General features: G+C 48.4%; 1 protein-coding gene across 1 annotated transcript in view; it reads right to left on the bottom strand.

Annotated features, from left to right (window-relative positions):
* LOC128706752 (uncharacterized) overlaps nt 1–15,544 on the bottom strand; it is a 38,528-nt gene extending 22,984 nt beyond the window's left edge. Inside the window, exon 1 of the mRNA XM_053801694.1 lies at nt 13,555–15,544. Within this exon, the coding sequence (XP_053657669.1) occupies nt 13,555–15,544 (1,990 nt within the window). The remainder of the gene's footprint in view (nt 1–13,554) is intronic.
* Nucleotides 15,545–18,612: the final 3,068 nt, after the last annotated feature.

Raw genomic sequence — 18,612 nt, 5'->3', positions numbered from 1 at the left:
GAAGACAATCCCAGGTTATGCCACGATCTCGTTAACCGTCCCGGTACAATGGTCCAAAAATCCACTTCCCGTGGTGCTATTCTTCTCGCACATAAAAACCGCCCCCTCTGATCCTGAGCCCCTAAGCTGCTCACCGGAACCTACCCCCTTCAAGCTTCGTGCCGCACCGAGAACGGCATCTTCACCGGGAGCGCACGTTCGTCCATTCACTTTCCGACACCTTCGCGCTTGATTAAGAATTTGCCGCCTCGCGGGCAAGTGAAATCGAAGCGAAAACGGATTTTTGCTTCGAATTCTTCGATCGGCAACTCTCCACCAACTTCAAAGCTGCGGCGGGGATCAGGGAGCTTCCACGTACGCTTTCTCACCTTTGGCCACTGTCCGCCCACCGGCCCGGACACTCCGGGATCGGGTTAGCTGATCCACACCTGTCTGTCGGCTTGGGCTTGCGGTGTGCAAACAGGTGTGAAATGTTTGCGTTCTTTTGCTACGGTGCGGTGGAAAAAAAACCAATCCGGCGAACGGAAAAAGCGAAACCCGTGTTACAGGGGTAGCGATTGTTCAGAACCGATTGGATCTAGTTGTCGGGTATTCTCTGTTCGTAGTCATTCGGGTCGTTTACCTGCACCGCCGACAAACCGGACGAGGTCGAGCAAATGATGGCGAAGATCGCTTATCGTCGGGTTGTACAATAAGTGGAAAATTGTACGATTGATTGTTGGGATTGTGTGGCCTTTTGCGAAAGTGAAAAAGAGAGTTACCCTTTGGTGGGGGCAATAGTGGCGCAATGGTTTCAGGACGACTCATTACGGAAGGCGCTATAACAAGATCACCATGATATACCCACCGACCGGTCTTCATGATCAAGTGCTTCGACAGGTTCAACGCATCCAGCGGGAGCACCATTTTGCGGTATAAAATACTATCTGAAACTGGGGCATAAATTTGAAGCCATCGCGATGGGCTTCGACGCCAGCCATTGCCTGGTCATACGAAGGAAGCACCAGCGCCGAGGAACTAATAACTTTAATATTTATTAATTAATTTACATGAAGCGAACAGGCTGTGTGTTGCCGGTCAGAAAAACAGTTACGTTGCGCTGGGCGGTGGAAAATGGTAAACATTGTCATCGAAAGACATTCGGATGGGTTTTGCATCCCGCGTGCCTGAAACCTGTTACGGTAGTCATTCCGCTCCACTACCGTGGGCCAGATCTCGTCTGCAGTACGACCATTGTAGCAACGCAACGAATAAATTAATTGACTAGAAGGACCAGAAGGTTGGTGTCTAGTTTCCACTGTCCACATGTCTAGTCCTGCAGCAGATCCAACGGTCAATTGTCGTTAAGCATCGGGAGCTTCCGCCGTGTGCAGGGCCGGGCAGCGCACCGATCAGTTCGCATCTCGCCGGTGCTGCAAAACCAGCCACGCTGCCAACCAATAATTTCTTCATCACATCGGTTCCTAACTGTTCCGTTTGTAACTGTTTTTATGGCCGCTTTGCCTTTGGGATCACTATCGGATGCGCTCATTGGAGGGAAGCAAAAACTACAGTTCCCAAAGGGGGCAACCGTGTCTGGCTCGGCCACTGCTTTCAATTCCAGCTGATCGTTCCCGATCAGTGGCCGGAGGAATATGCCGAGCCCTCCGCTGATACGGGCAGCTAATATCCGTAATCATTGTTTGCGGTTTTGGGTTGCCTTGTTACTGGAGCACACCCGCTGACTGCCATTTTTGCATGAGAGTCTGGCCCGGGCCCTGCGTTCGCTCACCGTCATCGCGCGGAAGCGAGGCTCTCGGGCGAGATAGCGCGTTTGCGTAACCTCATCAATCATGGACGTGGTCGCAAATGGCGCAATCTGCAATCGTTTGCCACGGCCGATGCGCCGTGGCCTACAAATCGACACAAAACCGAAACCAACGCAACGGTACATCCGGTGCCGAAGCGTTTTGCGCAACTGGGAGAGGCTATTTAAATTATTACGAACCTCATACGGGAAGTCAGGTCTGTTCGGTGCGCTGCGCACGATCAATCTTGATCGGCCTCGATCGCCGGGCAGTGGATTCGGAAGGCGCCGGCCAGTGTGCTGGTTTTGGTTAGAATTATTGCACTGTTTGCGGTGCTGCCACACGAGTTTCTGGGTCAGTTTTGCTGCGGTTCGAAGCAATCGCCAGCCAACCCCCGCGCGCGGTAGTTCCTAGAACGTTCCGGTACCGGGAGCAAATGAATGCGCCCAGATTGAGGCCATTCTTGCAGTGGAAACAATAATCAAAATTGATCGCTAATTAAAATCGCCTCCACGCCAATGGAATGGAACAGGCTAACCGAACAGGCGATGAAGCTGTGTACCGACGGGATGTTGTTTGGTTATTGTTTGTCTACCCTGCGCGCAGCCAGCCACCGAGCGGTAGAGTACGGAGTTAATTGTGTCGATTTATGAGCAGAACAGAAACGGAAGGCCGAACTCGCAAAGGATCGATTTCCAGCTCGTACAACATTCTGGTTACAGCAATATCCAATCGGTGCGCTGCAGCCCTTCCGTCGCTGGAGGGGGGGATTACGGGTAGCAGAGGCGCGAAAGGAAGTGGAGAAAATATGATCGCAATTGGTGATCGCGAACATTTTCATTTGCGGCGTACACGGCATGTACATGCCACATGTCGTGCTAGAGCAGCATAAATGAGCCACATGGACATGGTCAAACACACATGCATACGGGTGTGTGGGGGGGGGACCTTGTTCTGGTCCGGTCCGGTTGGATGTTTTCATTCTCGTCGCGCGAAAAAGCGAGCCGGCGCGGAACTTTTCACCGAAGGTGCGAATGAGAATGGGAGGCGAATGTTGCACACCGAATACGCGCGCCCGCGCCCTACGGAACAATACGTGGGACGGGTACGGGAGCTACGGTAGAAAATATTGATCTTAAATATGGTTCCACCATTATGGGCATTGCGCATCAGGGTGATTGGATTGTAAGCATCGTTAGCTACGGTTCGGACATGCAACCATTTCTGTGCGGCATTCAAGTTAATGAATACACCTGTGCGTTGCGTTTAACGTTGCAGGGGGTGAGATGCACCGGCCGGAGTGCGTGGTGGAAGGAGATTTTATTCTATTCAAGGTAAAGATTGCAGGCTCGGCAATCAAGCTGCGGCTACTGATGTAAAGCAGTAGAGTCTTTTATGCAGATGGCGCAAAGGATATACGCTGCCTACAGCTTATGTGGCTTGTGCTATTGTGTTGAACATCATTCGTACTACTTATTTTTCCAACGCCGACTTCGATTCCATTTGGTGTGTTAATTTAAACTCAATGATAAATCCTTTCTACTTATATTTTTGAAATTAAATTTTTTATTGCACTTCTTTTCCGTATTTTTTTACCACTTCTCTGCAACAAGTCCTCCCCAAAAAAAAAGTGATCGTTTCATTCACTGCAAAAGCGTCTCGTTTTAATTCCTTTTCCCTTTTATGTCAGCAGTCACTTTCCCGCGAAACTAAAGTCGGGTTTTTGCTAACACCTTTGAATCTCATCCTCCCGGAATCGAAATTGATTATGTTTCGTGCCCGCGAGGAAAATCCCACCTTAGCGGATCGGGCAAGATGAAGATTACGCGCGGCAAAAGGAAGCAACCCCTTGCCACCATCATCGTCTCCTGCTCACCCCTCCCACTGGGATGACACCCCTAGATGATGTGTTTGGGTTCGTTTGTAAGAAAACGAAAAGACATCGGCTGATCGGCCGGAGTGCAATAAAACAGAGTGTCTGCGCATACACGGCTTTTGCGCATAAATGAAACCGAGCGAGGCAAAGTTTCAGGACGCTTCGGTTGCTCGGGCAAATGGGGTAAGGGGTTTCGCTGTTTGCTGCCTCTTCCCCTATCGGGAAGGCCGGTTGCTCATTTGCCGAGAATGCGCAAAAGTTCGCGCAAATCAATTGTGTGTATACACAATTATTTATTCGTTTTCTCACAATCAGCGCTAAATCAGTTGTATTTACTCCCTCTCCACTCCACGCTCCCTGTTGGACAGCCCTTCTACTCGATCATCCCTACGTACGTCTTCAGCCCGCGGGATAGTTTTTCCATTTTCATTCCACCGTTTCGTGTGCGGTTCTGTTCTCTGTGCCTTTTGCTACGCGATTTCATATGCATGCCTCGTTTTGGTGAAGCAAATTAAATAAATTAAATATTGTGTCGCACACGGTGTCACTGGATCGGGCTGGAAGAAATAGTTTCCAGTGAGTGTTTTCTGCTCATTGCTGCGTTGCCCGCTCGCTCTTTCCGTCGCCGTACGGGATAATGAGGCGTAAAATAGGAGACAAGGGACAACAGACGGGGACGTTCCCCTGTAGGAACACCCAAAGGGCCCGTGTATGATCGTCATCGGCAGTAGTAGTAGTTCGTTTTTATTGCACATGCACGACTGTGTTTTATTTTCGCATGTGCTTATTTGAAGCGCGTATTATTCTTTCATTCCGATATGGGGTTTTCGTATCGATGGCGGTTGTCAGGGACTTCGTTCGTACCATATACTGGAAGGAACGGGCAAGAGCAAAGATGGTGGAAGAATCGTCTTCATGGGCAACAAAACCAAAGATGGAGAGAAAAAAAGAGTCTCCCATCGGCTCCGATGTTGTACGGAATGGTTTCTGATCATCCCGTCGTGCCAGACCAAACTCATCCCCAGTGAAGTGTATGAAGCGCACTATCTGATCGTAACATGCAGGTTAACGGTGGGGTGAATAAAGATGAACAATAAAAACATTTGCAGGGTTTGCTGGAGAGTTTTTTTCCCATTTTATTCCTTGAATATTTGTCTCGATGGTAGATGTATTTTTGAATATTTTTTTTATGCAGAAAAAGTTACACAAAAGCGATAGAATTTTAATTCTTTCGTTGTGAGTATTTATTTTTTTCTGATCATATGTTTTTTCAGTTCAGTACATCAATAATCATTAACTGAACACTACTTTAATTGTCAACTGAAAAAAAAATCAATCGAAAAAAATATTGTCTATCCCAACAAGCGAACCCTGTCTTATCGTCCGTACCATACCAAAAACCCAAGGGCACGCTCTCATTCAACCCTTGCCGCGCACCATCCTTCCTTGCTTTTGCCCTCGTATGCATGTACCACACATCGATATTTATGTGTCGCCCGATGCGAACCAAAACCAATGCGATCGATGCCAATGGGAGAGGAGAGGATGCGAATCGGAATGCTTGTCTCGCACGGGCATCGTTATCGGAAGTTCGCGGGCAGCGCAAAACATTCTCGACAACATTCCCAATGGGCGCGCACGTACTCACACACACACACACACACACATATGTGTGTATCAGCGCTGTCGCTATCGACAGGAATGTTCTTTCCTGGCGAAGGGACATTTGCTTGCGTGTTCTCTGTCGCAGATTTCGGTACCATTTAAGGGCAAGCTGGGAAGGTGGGCAGACAGATCGCGAACCAAAGGCCCGTTTGCTTATCTACTGCACTGCCCTAGGTTGTGCCTGTGTTGCAGGGCGATAATCGCCTACTTAGACAGAATATCTGAATTAATTGACCTGGAATCTGTCAAGCAGGTGAGTATGGTAAGGGGTTTGGTTTTGTCCGTGTTTGGAACGGTTCCGATGACAAGCGGATTGGGAAGATGTGTAATAAATTGACTACGCTTCTCTTCCATCGTTAAGTCGTTGGGTAGAACATGGAAACCGTACACAGGCCAAGGTTGCGGGAAGGTGTTAAAGCTAGCTGCGCACGGTGGTAAATCACCTTCACTTATCAAGAGATGATTACTGCGGTTGTCAGCTGCAACCCATGACCAAGTCCCCCTTTTTCTAGCCGAAAAACGTATTCAATTTGACAAAAAAAAATCAAAAAATTAGTAGAAACGCCACGATGCACCATGTTACAAAGCTCGGTCCAAAAATACACACCCGCTTGTTGAACATCGTCCATGATGTAACTGTTCGGGCAGTGCAATAAATAACTCCTGGTGCAACATTGTAGCCCGGATCAAAGGCTATCGCCGCCCGTGATCGATAGTAGCTTAGCTCATGTGAGTGTTTTCTCGATTTTGCGCTATTTGTACCAATTTCGCCCACACGTGGTCCGTTCGCTATTAGAGCTCCGTTATCGGTGTACTAGCGCCCCCCCCAGACACCCATGTATACGTATACCTGCTGCACAAAGTTTCATCTCTTTCCCAGCGGTCGCTATTATCTCGACGTTGAAAACAAATAGTTTGCTAGCTTTCTTCACCCATCGCAGGTTCGTCGCTTGTTTTTGTGTTTTGGCCGTAGAAGTCTTTCGTTTGCTTACGCCTGGCGATGCTTCAACCGTGGCGATGCTAGTGGAACAATTAACAACACTTGGTCGTGTTCTGGTAACTTGATTTTCTCGGCACTCTTTTCCCAACATCAACCCCCCTTTCAGCCCCTAGCCACCCTCCACCCTTTGTGCACATTTCCCTTTCATCGCTCGGTGCCGGTGGAGTAGGTGTGGATAGAATGTGGCCGCTTTTATTATCAAGCCTTGCTGCAGCAAACGGATGCTTCGTGTATTTCTATTTGCTGTTATTTGTTACCTTTCGGTAGCCGTTCCCCATGGACCGCGCGTTTGTTTTATGCTTTTTGTTTTGTACGGTGAACACATTTTTCAAGAGCGGGTTTCTTGTCTTTTTTTTTGCTCCCTCCTGTTAGACATGAGACTGGATCCACACTACACCTTTTTACTAGAGGGTTTAGTTTTATTGGCCCTTTCTAGCATAACGAGAGTTCCCTGGTAGGTTCTTGGTAGGAGTGTTGCTGCTGGGAAGACGGTTGGAACTCCACGGGAGCGCATTTGAAATTGAAACCGAAGCAGACGTGCTGGGACCTGATAGCAGACTTGCACTAACTATGAGCCGAACGGGCAACAAGAGGACCGGTGTGATGCTACTCTCATCACTAGAATGAGCGTAAACGAACGAGGTGCAGTAACGTGTATAATCTGGTAGCTGAAACCACCGAGAATGAAAAACTTGTTCTAATTAAACGTTCTGCTTGCTGCGCTTCTTAATAACAATGCGTCCGGAACCGATGCGTAGATGGTAATAAAATGTGGCAAGGTATATTTTTCCTAACCTTTTACGACATGTTTCATGATATGATTGTTTTGATGAGCTACTATTTGGTGTAACTAATATGATTTTATGGTGTTCTTTTGTTGGAAGGGAATATTACTCATTTAGCTAGATAAAGAATAGCGTCGTAATATCCTTCCAATCTATCACTTAACTCCCGTGATCATATCACCAATAAGTTGCATCGGATTTGTTAACTGAATCAATCTAAGTCCTCAAACACTTTTGCTGCATGCGGCCGCTGATAGAAAATATTAGCTTTTCCACAATAAGAATATTGCCATCTTTAGCGAAGAAAGCGTCTCGAAGTGCCTCGAATCGTAGCTAATGGGCATACTATCACGCCGCTATTTAGCTCGTTCGGTTTGAAAGTTTTTTTTATTCGGTACCGCCAGCGGTCGGGCTGGTGTTACAAATTTCATCTCATTGTTTTGGCGTGCAATGGTGCAAAAACAAAAATAACAAAAAACTACCACCCCATTATCCTCTCATGCCGTCCTTGCCCCTCTGCTCCCTTGTTCCCCATCGCCCATCTATGCAGCAAAAAGTTACGTGCAGCGTCACCGGGGCTCGCGTACATCTGGGTACTAGCAGCACTGGCGAGCGAACGCGAATGAGCGCGCGCGCGCGCTTTTCTTCTGCAATTTTCTCCGCTTCCAGTTTTCCAGTTATGTTACGATTAATTGCTCACCGCTTGCGGGGTTATTTGTTGCGCTACAAACCTCCGCAGCAGTGGAAGCGTCCCCTTGCGTTCCCCGTCCGCCGCCATATTTCTGCGCATATCGTTTCGTTGTGATGTTACGAGCATCGAACCAGTGCCAGGTTGATAGAGCGGTTGCAGTACTATCGCGAAGCGTCAAGCTTTTATTGGGAGGAAAATGTTTCCGATTGTTGCTAGTCGCTGCAATAAGCTCCCAGTTCACTGCCATGGGTTTGTGGTGGAAGTTTGTAGCTTTTTTTTGTTGTTGTTTATATTTTTTCCTTCTTAGACACCACTGCTTTCGCTGGTGTGGTTCGAAGCGAGTTTGATTTCGCTATCACTTGTTGGTGACCTGAAAAATGGCTCCAGCAAGATTAGTTCTCCATATTCTTGTGCCGTGCAACCAGAATTAGGTAGCCGCCGATAGGCAGCTTATTCTGAATGAAATTCTGCTGAATGTCGGACTGTGGGGCCACCCAGGGTGACACTGTGATTGTCCCGTTAGCTGCGTGGCTGCCGTGCCCACTTTTTGCAAAATAAAGGAATAAAAATCTAGAAAGAAAGATTAACGAACAAAAAAGGCTCTTCTTGGGGTTCCCCTCTTTTTCTGCTGGGATCAAAGTTGGCTTTGCATGGCAACAGCATAAACCGGGCAAGGTTTAATACATTCTTTCTTCCTTCTTCTATTGTTCAGCAAAAGCGTATGCTAGTGCTAGATTGAAGGCTGATAAAAGTCAAAAGCTGTTGCCCAATCAATCAGCCCCGAAACGTCGTGCGCGGCGTACTGGTTGGGCATTAGTTAATGTGGGAATCAAACGGCGCGTAATCAATCGAGTGTCAAATTGACCAGCTGGCACGGTTGAAAACCCGCCGATTTAGAAGCCCGGAAACGGGTACTAGGTTAGTCCGATCACGAACAACGCTTGGGCGTCAATTTATCAGCCCAGCAACATCATCGGACCGCTTAACACCTTTTCTTACGCACACTGATCTGGTGGGGCAATGACCTCAGTTCCAGTAAGTAGTGAGCTTAGCCTTTTTTTGTTGCGCTTGTTTCGCAAACAAATGTTGTATTCAAAGGTCAGGTTTCGAGCGAGAAATTGAATGATCCGTTTTCGATCTTTGAAACACAGCGAACAAATGCAACAAAATGAATATAAAAATTGAGGTAGAAATTTCAAACAACCACACCGGGGAACGCTCTCGCACTGTCGTTTGATAATAAAATCAATGCAAAATTACACCCAATATCAATTATCGTAATGAGTGCGCATTAAGCACCATTAATTACGACGGAACGAATGCCAGTTTTGTGCATTGCGTTTCAGGTGCGCTTCTAGAATGGGATCGTACGGAGCAGAATCGATTCCGTTTTCGACTCACAAATGCAGCTTAAAGCACGATCTTTCCCCGTTTTTGTGTGGCACCAGTTATCCATCGCGTTCTGCTGCCTGGTTAGGTCGACAATTTTTTCCCCCTCCACGATTCGATTTTACGAGGTATGATCGTTCTCGTTGGATGCTGATGCGCGATCGCGATCGCACTTGCGGGATGTACAATTTGCGTTGTTGGCAATAATTTCCGAAATTTAATTATACCCGTCCGTCGTACGATTGCGATTGCGTTCTGGGTGGAATATCCGATGGCGATGGTTTCGGCGTTTGCGATGTGGTAAAGGTAATATGCGGACCCTTTTTCAGAATGGAGCTGTTGTGGGACCTTTTTTTTGTTGTTGTTTCTGTTCGCACCGCCGCTCTAGAAGCGCTACAATTTCACACGGTACCCCCAATCAAAGGGGGTTTATTAATGAGTGGTTTTGGTGTTTTTAAAAGAGATATGGAGTAGCTGTTGCACAAGGTATAGGACCTAATTTAAGGTGTTTTTTTGTGTTCTACCTTTATACATGAACTGGCAGAGATGGTTGAAGGAGAAGAAAATCATTTTCCAGTGCCCTATTATTAGCTTAACCTAGGGTCAATCTATTCATGGTGTTTGCCTAGCTAATTGTTAAAAAGGAGCCTTAATTTTTTGTTCTACGTCATGGCAAAAAAAAGGTGAATAGCGATGGCTGAGGGTGAGTTTTTTGTTTACAGAATTATTCGAATAGCTCAAGACACTTTTCAAGTTTGGTTTTTACAGTGGAGTTCCTTACTTACTCTGGGAGCATAAGAGTCCCTAGCTAAAAGAATATTTTTATATTAACCACGCTGTATATTGTGGTATTTTTTTTATAAAAAAATACATCTTTGGAAGAAATAATTTGTTGGCTAACAATAACTAATGACGTGATCTGGATTATCGATCGAAATTGGCAAAACTGGAACGATGTAAGCGCACGGGCAAAATGATGCGACCTCAAAAGAGTGAATTTTTTCAATCATTTTTGATTTTGATTGGGCGTTAAAACACATTTATGAATTATGAATTACCTGTAAAAGTGTGTTGCGACACACACACACACATACAAGCATATAATTCGCACACCCGATGGTAATTCGATTAACGGCGCTTTTGTTTTCCCCCAAAAGCGTCTTCGAGTCGTCTTTCGAGGTTATGCAGTACCGTGCCTTGATCGCGTAACTTGCTTGTCACTTGGCGGTGGCTTCTTCTTTTGCCACCTAATGCAACCTATCAGCGCATCTGCATTTCGTGAAAAAAAAAAAAATTCGTTACCAATTGGCAGGAAGGAAAAAAATTTGGTCGTACAAGAGAAATTTTTACTTAATTTAATTTTGATTACCAGCTATTTTTGTTTTTGTTTCGTGGGTACACATCGAGTGGAATTTTCTTTCCTCCATTGAGCGTATTTAGGTGTCGATGCCAAGCGAAACGACCGATCTTTTGCAGGCTTTCGTAGCGTTCCGGTGATCAGCTGATTTAACTGTGATCTAATTTCCCCTTTCTCCCCGTTTGGTGCGTGTTTTTGGTTGCTTTTCCAAAGGGCCAGCCGGTGCGAGATTACTTTCCAGGGGGCGAAAATCCCCCCCGGTTTTCGGAGCGGACGGTTCGCGTAACATGCTTTGGCGGTATGCGAAGAAAGCGTTTCAAATGATGGAGGGAAAAAAACATGAATGGGCTAACAGAGCAGAATTGTGTATGCTAAGGGAACGAGAGAAAGAAAGCGGGTTTCGCTTTGGGACGCTGCGAAATGTTATAGAAATTGTGACAAAGCTGCTACGCAACGTCACGCCTAGCTGGTCATCGTGGACTTGGACAAAAAGGCTCATTTGAGGCTCCAGAATTTCATTATTAGCTTTTCGAATTGAATAGCAGTTGTTGAATGTCTTTATAAATTGATTCTCTTACTTTCATTTCGAAACTGTAAAGTAACTTCACTTTCAATTGTATACCCTTCACCACAATATCCCAAATAATCATCAAGATCGTTCTAACGTCATAATTCAACGCACGACGCTGATCCTTCGCGCTCGAAGAATTGATAATACCCCATCATAAAATTACGAACCACCACGGTACATGCTCTTCCTCGCCACATCAAGACAATGATCAACTTCGACGGATCCTCCCATCGTTGCCACTTTACGCGATCACGCTTGAGGATCATCCGGCCATGGAAAATATCCTTCACTCGGGCCGCAAGCTGTCGTTTTTTTTGTTGTTTTACTTTTCCGTTCCTATTGGTTACCCGTTGGAACCCGCGTCCAACGTTTCAGCCTTATCGGTTTCCGCGAACGTTTCGCCTCACGGGATTGTGTTTCGCAGTTTTATGTTATTTGAAAAATTTGTTAACTCATTCAGCGTTCCCGAAACGTTCGATCCGAACCGGCGGTTGCTGCGAATGGGAAAGTGCGCCCTCCCATCGAGACGGCAACTACTACTTGCCCCATTAGTTGGTGTGTATCATTTTTGTTTGGCATTCCTTCCTTCACTTCCTTCACCAATGCTATCTGACTGGGTAAGCAGGCAGGATTTGGCAGAAGGTGGGACGGGTCACGATCGCGAGATCGCGGTCTGTATCTCATTTCTGAACCGTTTTTGGTTGCAGGTTCTACTTCCTTGCTGACCGCACACCGTCAGCTCCTTCTGTTTCGGGGAGGGTGTTCACTTTTATCATTCGTAAATGCGTTTTGCCGTCCCCTCCATCCTTCAGAACGCGGGAGAACTAAATCCCGGTCCTGTGTTTGGTGGACGTTGGACGAAAAAAAAGCGTTTGAAGAAGTAGAGACATACTTTTTTAAAACATTTCATCTCTCAGGAACTCGTTTCACGATCTTTTTTTTCCTATACCGAAGGAAGCATACAAAGCTGCCAATAAAATCTTATGTGGTGTATACATTTCTGAAGCGAAATATGTTGCTACAATCGCGAGGATCTTCTTCCCTTTTTTTTATTTGGAGGTGAAACAATTCAGACAACCGTACGGTTTGAATGTGAAACTTTTGTTCAAAAAGGACCGCCCAAAAACCTTTTAATTGCAATTTTGAGCCTTTATCCTTCGCTTAAGATTCTTTGTAGTGTCGACCAGAGCGGACGGCTCTAGAACAGACGGTAGAGATTAGACTTGGAGCGAAGTGCTGGCAGCTTTCAAGGATTTTCCATCTAAATATCCATTAGCTCGCGATGATGGCGGGAAAGGAAATATGAAATTAATTTGATTTACGGCGCAAAAGACAAGAGCAATTGTTGGGCCGGGCACGTCTCAATTTGGAATCCCCAAAAAGGAATAAATATGGGGCCTTGGGTTTAATCCTTTTGCGGGTGAATAATGAGCCGAAAGCAGCAGGTTGTATTCAACTCCTATTATTTGGTGATGAGTATTTCAAGGCTTCTGTGTTGTTTGGCATTCAAAGGGCATTTCACCTTCATGTACAGTGTTCTAAAAAAAGCGTTTTGGCTAAAAAAAAAACACTCAACCCGTTAGGTTCTCTGCTTTGCTAGCTGTCCGTTACGACATGACCTTTTTGCTTTCATCCAGATAGATGCTGCCGACTTAATTAAGTCGCACGGTGGAGAAATTAACTGACGTCGCATTATGCGGATGCACTTTCTACCTTGCGATCGCACGAATGGCGCACTCTTACTTTCCTGCTCGTCGCTTTTTTTCCCAAGTTTCAAAAAGGGTTGGGCGTGAGCGTAACCCGGACCACCACACCGTCCCACGCTAATGATGCTGATTTGCTCATAAGGTTGATTGCAATTTGCCGTGCCAAGGGGCGGACCCCCTTGTGCCGGAGATCGGCGGTAAGGAAATGTGTTTGATCGTATCTAAATGTTGTGAAGCAGATATTTCAGCACACGGTCACACGTTTAGTACATAGAAGCGGGGAAAAACATAGGCATGTAGCATAAGAAAAGCAATCAAGTGTGAACTAACGATCGTCACAAGTTTGCAATTACTCGGAGGGAGAGAGAGATAAATGGAGAGTGAAATGTCATGCTAATGTGTTGTGACAGAAGTTATGTAAACTATGTGTTGGAAGAAGTTTGAAGATCGCTAGCACCATAACACAAAACACTCTCACTAGTCGTCTACAAAGTTCGGAGAAAGCAGATTCACTCCCTTCTGGCTGTACTATACAACGGTCAGATTGAAAGCAAAAATGGTAACACACTCACTCAAACACATTCGAACAAATACACAAAAACACACAGATCCCTCCAGCTAAACTGTCACATGCGGAACCTTCAGAAGCAGCGGACTTGGGAGGATGTTTTGTAAAGGATTCGCTGCTGATGGCTTGGGATATTCGCTGTCCGGCTGTAAAACTTACCTCCGCCTAATGTTGCAACAGCTTGATGATGCTTGGTAGTAGCGGTGGCGGCCGCAGTACCAACCAGGTTAGCGCTCGCCGTCTGCAGTGTCGGTGACGGTCCCATCACCCCATACTTGATCGGTTTGAAATGGAAGAACGAGGGCGAGTATCCCGATCCCGCCCGGCTGAGCGAGCTGAATCGCTCCTCTCGGTCCTCCACGTACAGGCCCTCCTTACCCATCGCGGCCAGCTGGCGCCCTTTCGGCATAAACATCACCAAGAACACGGTCGAGGAGGTGGCGACGAGCCCGAACGCAAGACAGGCGTCCCGGTGCCGGTCGGCCACGGCCAACCCGCACAGTGTCCACCCGAGCCAGATCGGGATGATGCCACCGATCGCCAGCCCAATGTACGTGGCCTCGCGGTAGTTGTCCCGAATGCCGCGCGATTTGATTGCCAGGATGGCGACGAACACGATCAGAAACACGATGTAGATCAGGGAGAGCAGTAGCTCAGCGAACGGGGTATGACAGAGCGGTATGGTGGGACTGGCCGTCGCCGCCAGGTCACCGGCGGTGAGCAGTAGATGATAACGGCTCGACACCGCAGTACCACCGCTACCACCTCCCCCTACCGGCACATTGTCGACACTGGGGGGCGAGGTCAGTAACCACTGGCCGCCGACCGCCACCTGTATGAGTACGGCAAACAGAAGCAGCAGACCCTGGTACGGTGCGGGCAGGTATACGCCACCGTTTAGGCTGATCAGAAAGACACACTTGACCAGCAGGGAGGCAAAGACGAGCGCGAACGCAACACCGGCCCCGAAGCGCATCGTAGCGCACGACAGTATGGTCGGATTGACGGTAAGTACGGCGGCCAGCCCGGAGCAGGCAAACAGGCCAAGCAGCAGCATCTGGCCGAGAAAGAGGTGCCTCCGGCTAGGCGACGTCCTCCAGGCCTTGCACAGTACGAACACCTCAAACGCGGCCATCATCAGCATCGACAGCGAGGCAAGCACCAGCACCGGCACTACCCAGGGTTCTTTCCGCAGACCACCGGCGTACCCGGTCGTCGACACCACCGTCGGTGGGGTCACGTTCTGGCGCGTGGTACTGCCGCCACTGCTGCTGCTCGAGGCGGCCGAAGGATGACGCGCCGCCAGTATGACCCCCCCCGGCCGGACGGTTGTAGAACGCGACGCCGCAGACGACGCTGTCGATGGCACTACGAAGAACTCGGTCGACATCTCGAGCCGATGCGCCTGCGCGGACGACGCATTGCTAATGCCGGCAATGTTGAGACCGGCCGCACTTCTACCCACACCCTCCGCTTGGCGCACTGCCACCGCACTGGCACTAACGTCGCGCGACGTCCCCGCCGTATCTAATCGATTCTGCGCGAGCTGTTCGGTGTCGGAGGACCGCGCGATGTCCTGTTGGTTGTGCGTTGCCTCTACCGCGAAATAGTCACCACCGGATTCGTCACCTTTCGCTTCCTGCTCTTCCTCTGCCTCGACCTCTTCCTCGCCCTCCTCTTCGCCCTCCACTTCGTCCTCGTCGGTGAGGTCCTGGGAGCCGGCGCGCACACCCGCACCCTTCACACTTCGGCCACTCACCATCATCACATCACTGCGCTTGATGTCATTGTCGCTCGGGGCGAGCGGGTGAGCGGGCGGCACCGGGCCGACCGCCGCCCGCCCGTACACTGTGGGCCCGCGGGCCTGTCTTCCACTACCAACACCGGACACCGACGCACCCGGACCGAGGTCCTCCACATTCGGGCGGTTTCTTGGCGCGAGCCGATCACCGAACTTGGGCAGATTGAGCAACGCCCGATGGTTGCTTTCCGCCGCATCCAGATCGGCGGCATCGGCTTCACCGCTGCTGCTCGCCGCTAACGCTGAGGGCACGACACCACTAGCCGAACACCGATAGTGCACCACTTGGCAGAACGCCACTAACGCGACCGCTAGCACGAGCGCCGACCGTTTCGGTCGACGAGCCATACCGAACTGAATGTTGGTTCAGCGGTGCATGCTGCTGCTCACACGGACGCACGGACGGAGCGTTACTGTTACTGTGCCAGGGGTAGGCTTTCGAATGCGCGAACCGTGCGCGAGCGTGTTGGGGCCACACCGATGCGTACATTTTCTGGTGCGGTCACTCACGGGAGAATGTACTGGGAGCTCACTCTCTCAGTGGCAGTCATTCTCATCGCTCGTAAGCTAATCGCACTATGGTCTGGGTTGGGCTCAGAAATTTAATTTTGGATCTTTCCTATCCTGAAATCGATTGCACCGAGGCTTAGTGTAGTTTTTATTCGTGTTTTTTTTGTAGTACTTACAATGCCAGCGAGAAGTTTAAGCTCGATCTACGATCTTCAGTCCACTAAACCGAATGTTGATCTTACCCTAAATAAATAGCTTTTCATTCTATCGATCATTGCTGCAAATGGGTAGCGCAAGTTCAAGTGCATTTGGATCTCTCATGCTCTAAATCACTTCTCTAAGCTCCAGAAGAGAGACCGCGACGGTGAGTGTCGTGGTCGTTGCGCATAAGAGCCAGCGAGAGAGCAGCTGCATACGGTGTTGCGTGCATTTCCAATGGAAAACTTGCAAACTGTTGGCGGTTTTGAATACCATCATCACCGTTCCCCATCCACACGGACGAGCCTGTGGTCAGTTCTTGATGGGTAAACCCTTTAAACGTAATAATGTTACGAATGCGGTCAATAAAAAAAAACCCCTTTAAGCTTAATTTTGCTTTGAGGTTTACGATGGCGTGATAGATGCAGCTCGTGTTAAGTAATCCACCACCAGTGGGATAGCACGGTTTCGATCTCCGCCTGGCATAACGATTCTCCCAGGATGTGTATTGAATTGAATCCTCGAGCAACCATTTCATTCACCTCCGGCCTGTCCAGTTGGGTTGCCGAGGGAACTTGTTTTTCAACAACCGGGTTTCTAAAAATTCCATCAACGCCTCAACCTCGGTTCGCCGACACCTGTTTCCTTCGGGGGACACGGGCACAGAGACCGCTTCCAAACCCTGCGTAACGGTATCACGGTGCACGGGCGTTCGTATCGACGAACTAGAATTTCTTCCCCGCCCCTGGTCTGCCGGGTAGAAGCGGGAAACCAGGGACCGACATGTGCGTGTGCGAAATGCATTGACGGTGACCACTTTCCGTTTCCTTTCCGGTAGACGGCCTGTCCACGAGTACGGGTGCTGTTAGTCCCCGTTCCCGTCGTCGAAGGTGGGAAGTAACTTCAGCGATAGTGACGCAATTGCGCTATCGTACGCCATTAGTTCTAACACCTTTCCGGTGGCAGATTCTGGTCTGGTCTAGCGTTGATAGACGGTGTACCGTGGGGTGTCGTTTGCTCGTTTGCGCAGCCCTGCAGACGGGCAGAACGTCCACGCGAGAACGAGCGTGTGCCGCAAAAGGAGCTCCAACGAAAGTAGCATTCCCGTTTTCACTTCTTCGTTGGCGTAAGCGATGGAATCAAGCGACGAACCCGGTCCCCGGCCCTGGAGTTCCCGTTCGTTTTGGGGTCCGATCTGCATCATCATCGCCGTCGATCAGGGCGTTTGATTGCTTGGGGCGTCTGTTGGCGTGTCTTGTTAGCATGCATGACGGACATGATTTCCATCAGCGGCGTTTCGCCCAGCCCAAAGCGCGCGCGCGCGCTCCCGCTGCACTCCGCTCGGGACGGAAATGAAGCGGCACGAAAGCTCATAATGTGCCGCATGTCTGAGTGTTTGTTGGGTTCGCTTTCTAGCGGTCAGCGGGACGGAAAGTTCTCGGTAGAAAACCCCGTGTGTGAAGCGGGAACGGGAAAACTCGGGGAGATTCATTATCAAGAACAGAACGATCACGACCGCGACCAATGATTGAATAATCTACGATCGTTGACATATAAACATTTCTACCCTGCATTGGTACACGGTGTCCTCCGCAACTGTCAGACCAGCCTTCAACCTAATGCACACATGCACTCTTCCTGGCAAGTAAACTCCCTCCCCCAACGGTTCCTCCCTATCGCCCGCTTTCCCCAAAATCCCTACCCTCCTACACAAGCCGTTTTTTCCCCTGCAGGACAAAAAGGGAAGCAAAAAGGAATGCAAACTTGACGGAGAGTCTTTCCCTGTCGCAAAGCACAGAAGAAAGGCAGAGGTCGTTGGCAGTATATACCATGCCCACAGCCATTCCCTTCGCTCGGATGCACACAAATCTCGCCCGGATGTCATTGATTACGGCAAACGACAGCCGCGGGTCAACAGTGCAACAATGTTTTGCGAACATTGCACCGTCCGTGACTTCCAAACTGTGGCCTCCCGTCTCGATAAGGGTTGTACTTGGCAACGCTTTGGTTTGGGTTTTGGTTTTCGATTTTCCCCGCATCCCATCCATCGGTTCGCTCGCAGGGTCGAACTGTGCTCACGATTTGTGCCCCCGAGACGGCGACGGTCACGGAGTTCGTTTTCGGTTTGCCGTTTTCAGCTCTGCTGTGTAGTTTTGTTTGCTTTAATTTCGGTAGCACAAGTGCCTTCCCCCGTTTGGGTCACATTCGTTACGTACTGCATAATCGTAAATGAAGGTTGATTGCAACACTTGGTAAGGTCATTGGCATCGGTCGCAGAACCGAATCCCGGTACGTTCGATGTCGAATGGTGGTGAACCGATAAAAAAGGGAAGAGGTTCCAAAAATAGTCCCAAATTTTCCAGTTCTCCGGTTCTGCATCGTAAACGTGCAGTGCAGTGTTGATTTGATGTTTGCTTCAGTCGGCTTTCGGCATTGCATCGTGTGTTCTTGAAGCTGTTTTCATTGTGGAAAGGGTTTTTTAGATAAACAAAGATAGTTTATAGAAATATTATTTATTTAATTCATATTTATTGCTTAAGTCATTAGCTTGCTTAACATAAACAGAAATGTTTAACAAGACGTTTTAACAAGACAAAAAAGGTTTTAACAGTCTTTTTAAAGTAGTAGATATTTATATAGTTTTTTAATTTAAGAATTCAAAATATGAATACATATATTGAACACTTTCCAACATTGGCTAAAAAACC

The sequence above is a fragment of the Anopheles marshallii genome, chromosome 2 (genome assembly GCF_943734725.1).
Source record: "Anopheles marshallii chromosome 2, idAnoMarsDA_429_01, whole genome shotgun sequence".
Classification (NCBI taxonomy): Eukaryota; Metazoa; Arthropoda; class Insecta; order Diptera; family Culicidae; genus Anopheles; species Anopheles marshallii.
This window is presented reverse-complemented; position numbering and strand designations above follow the sequence as displayed.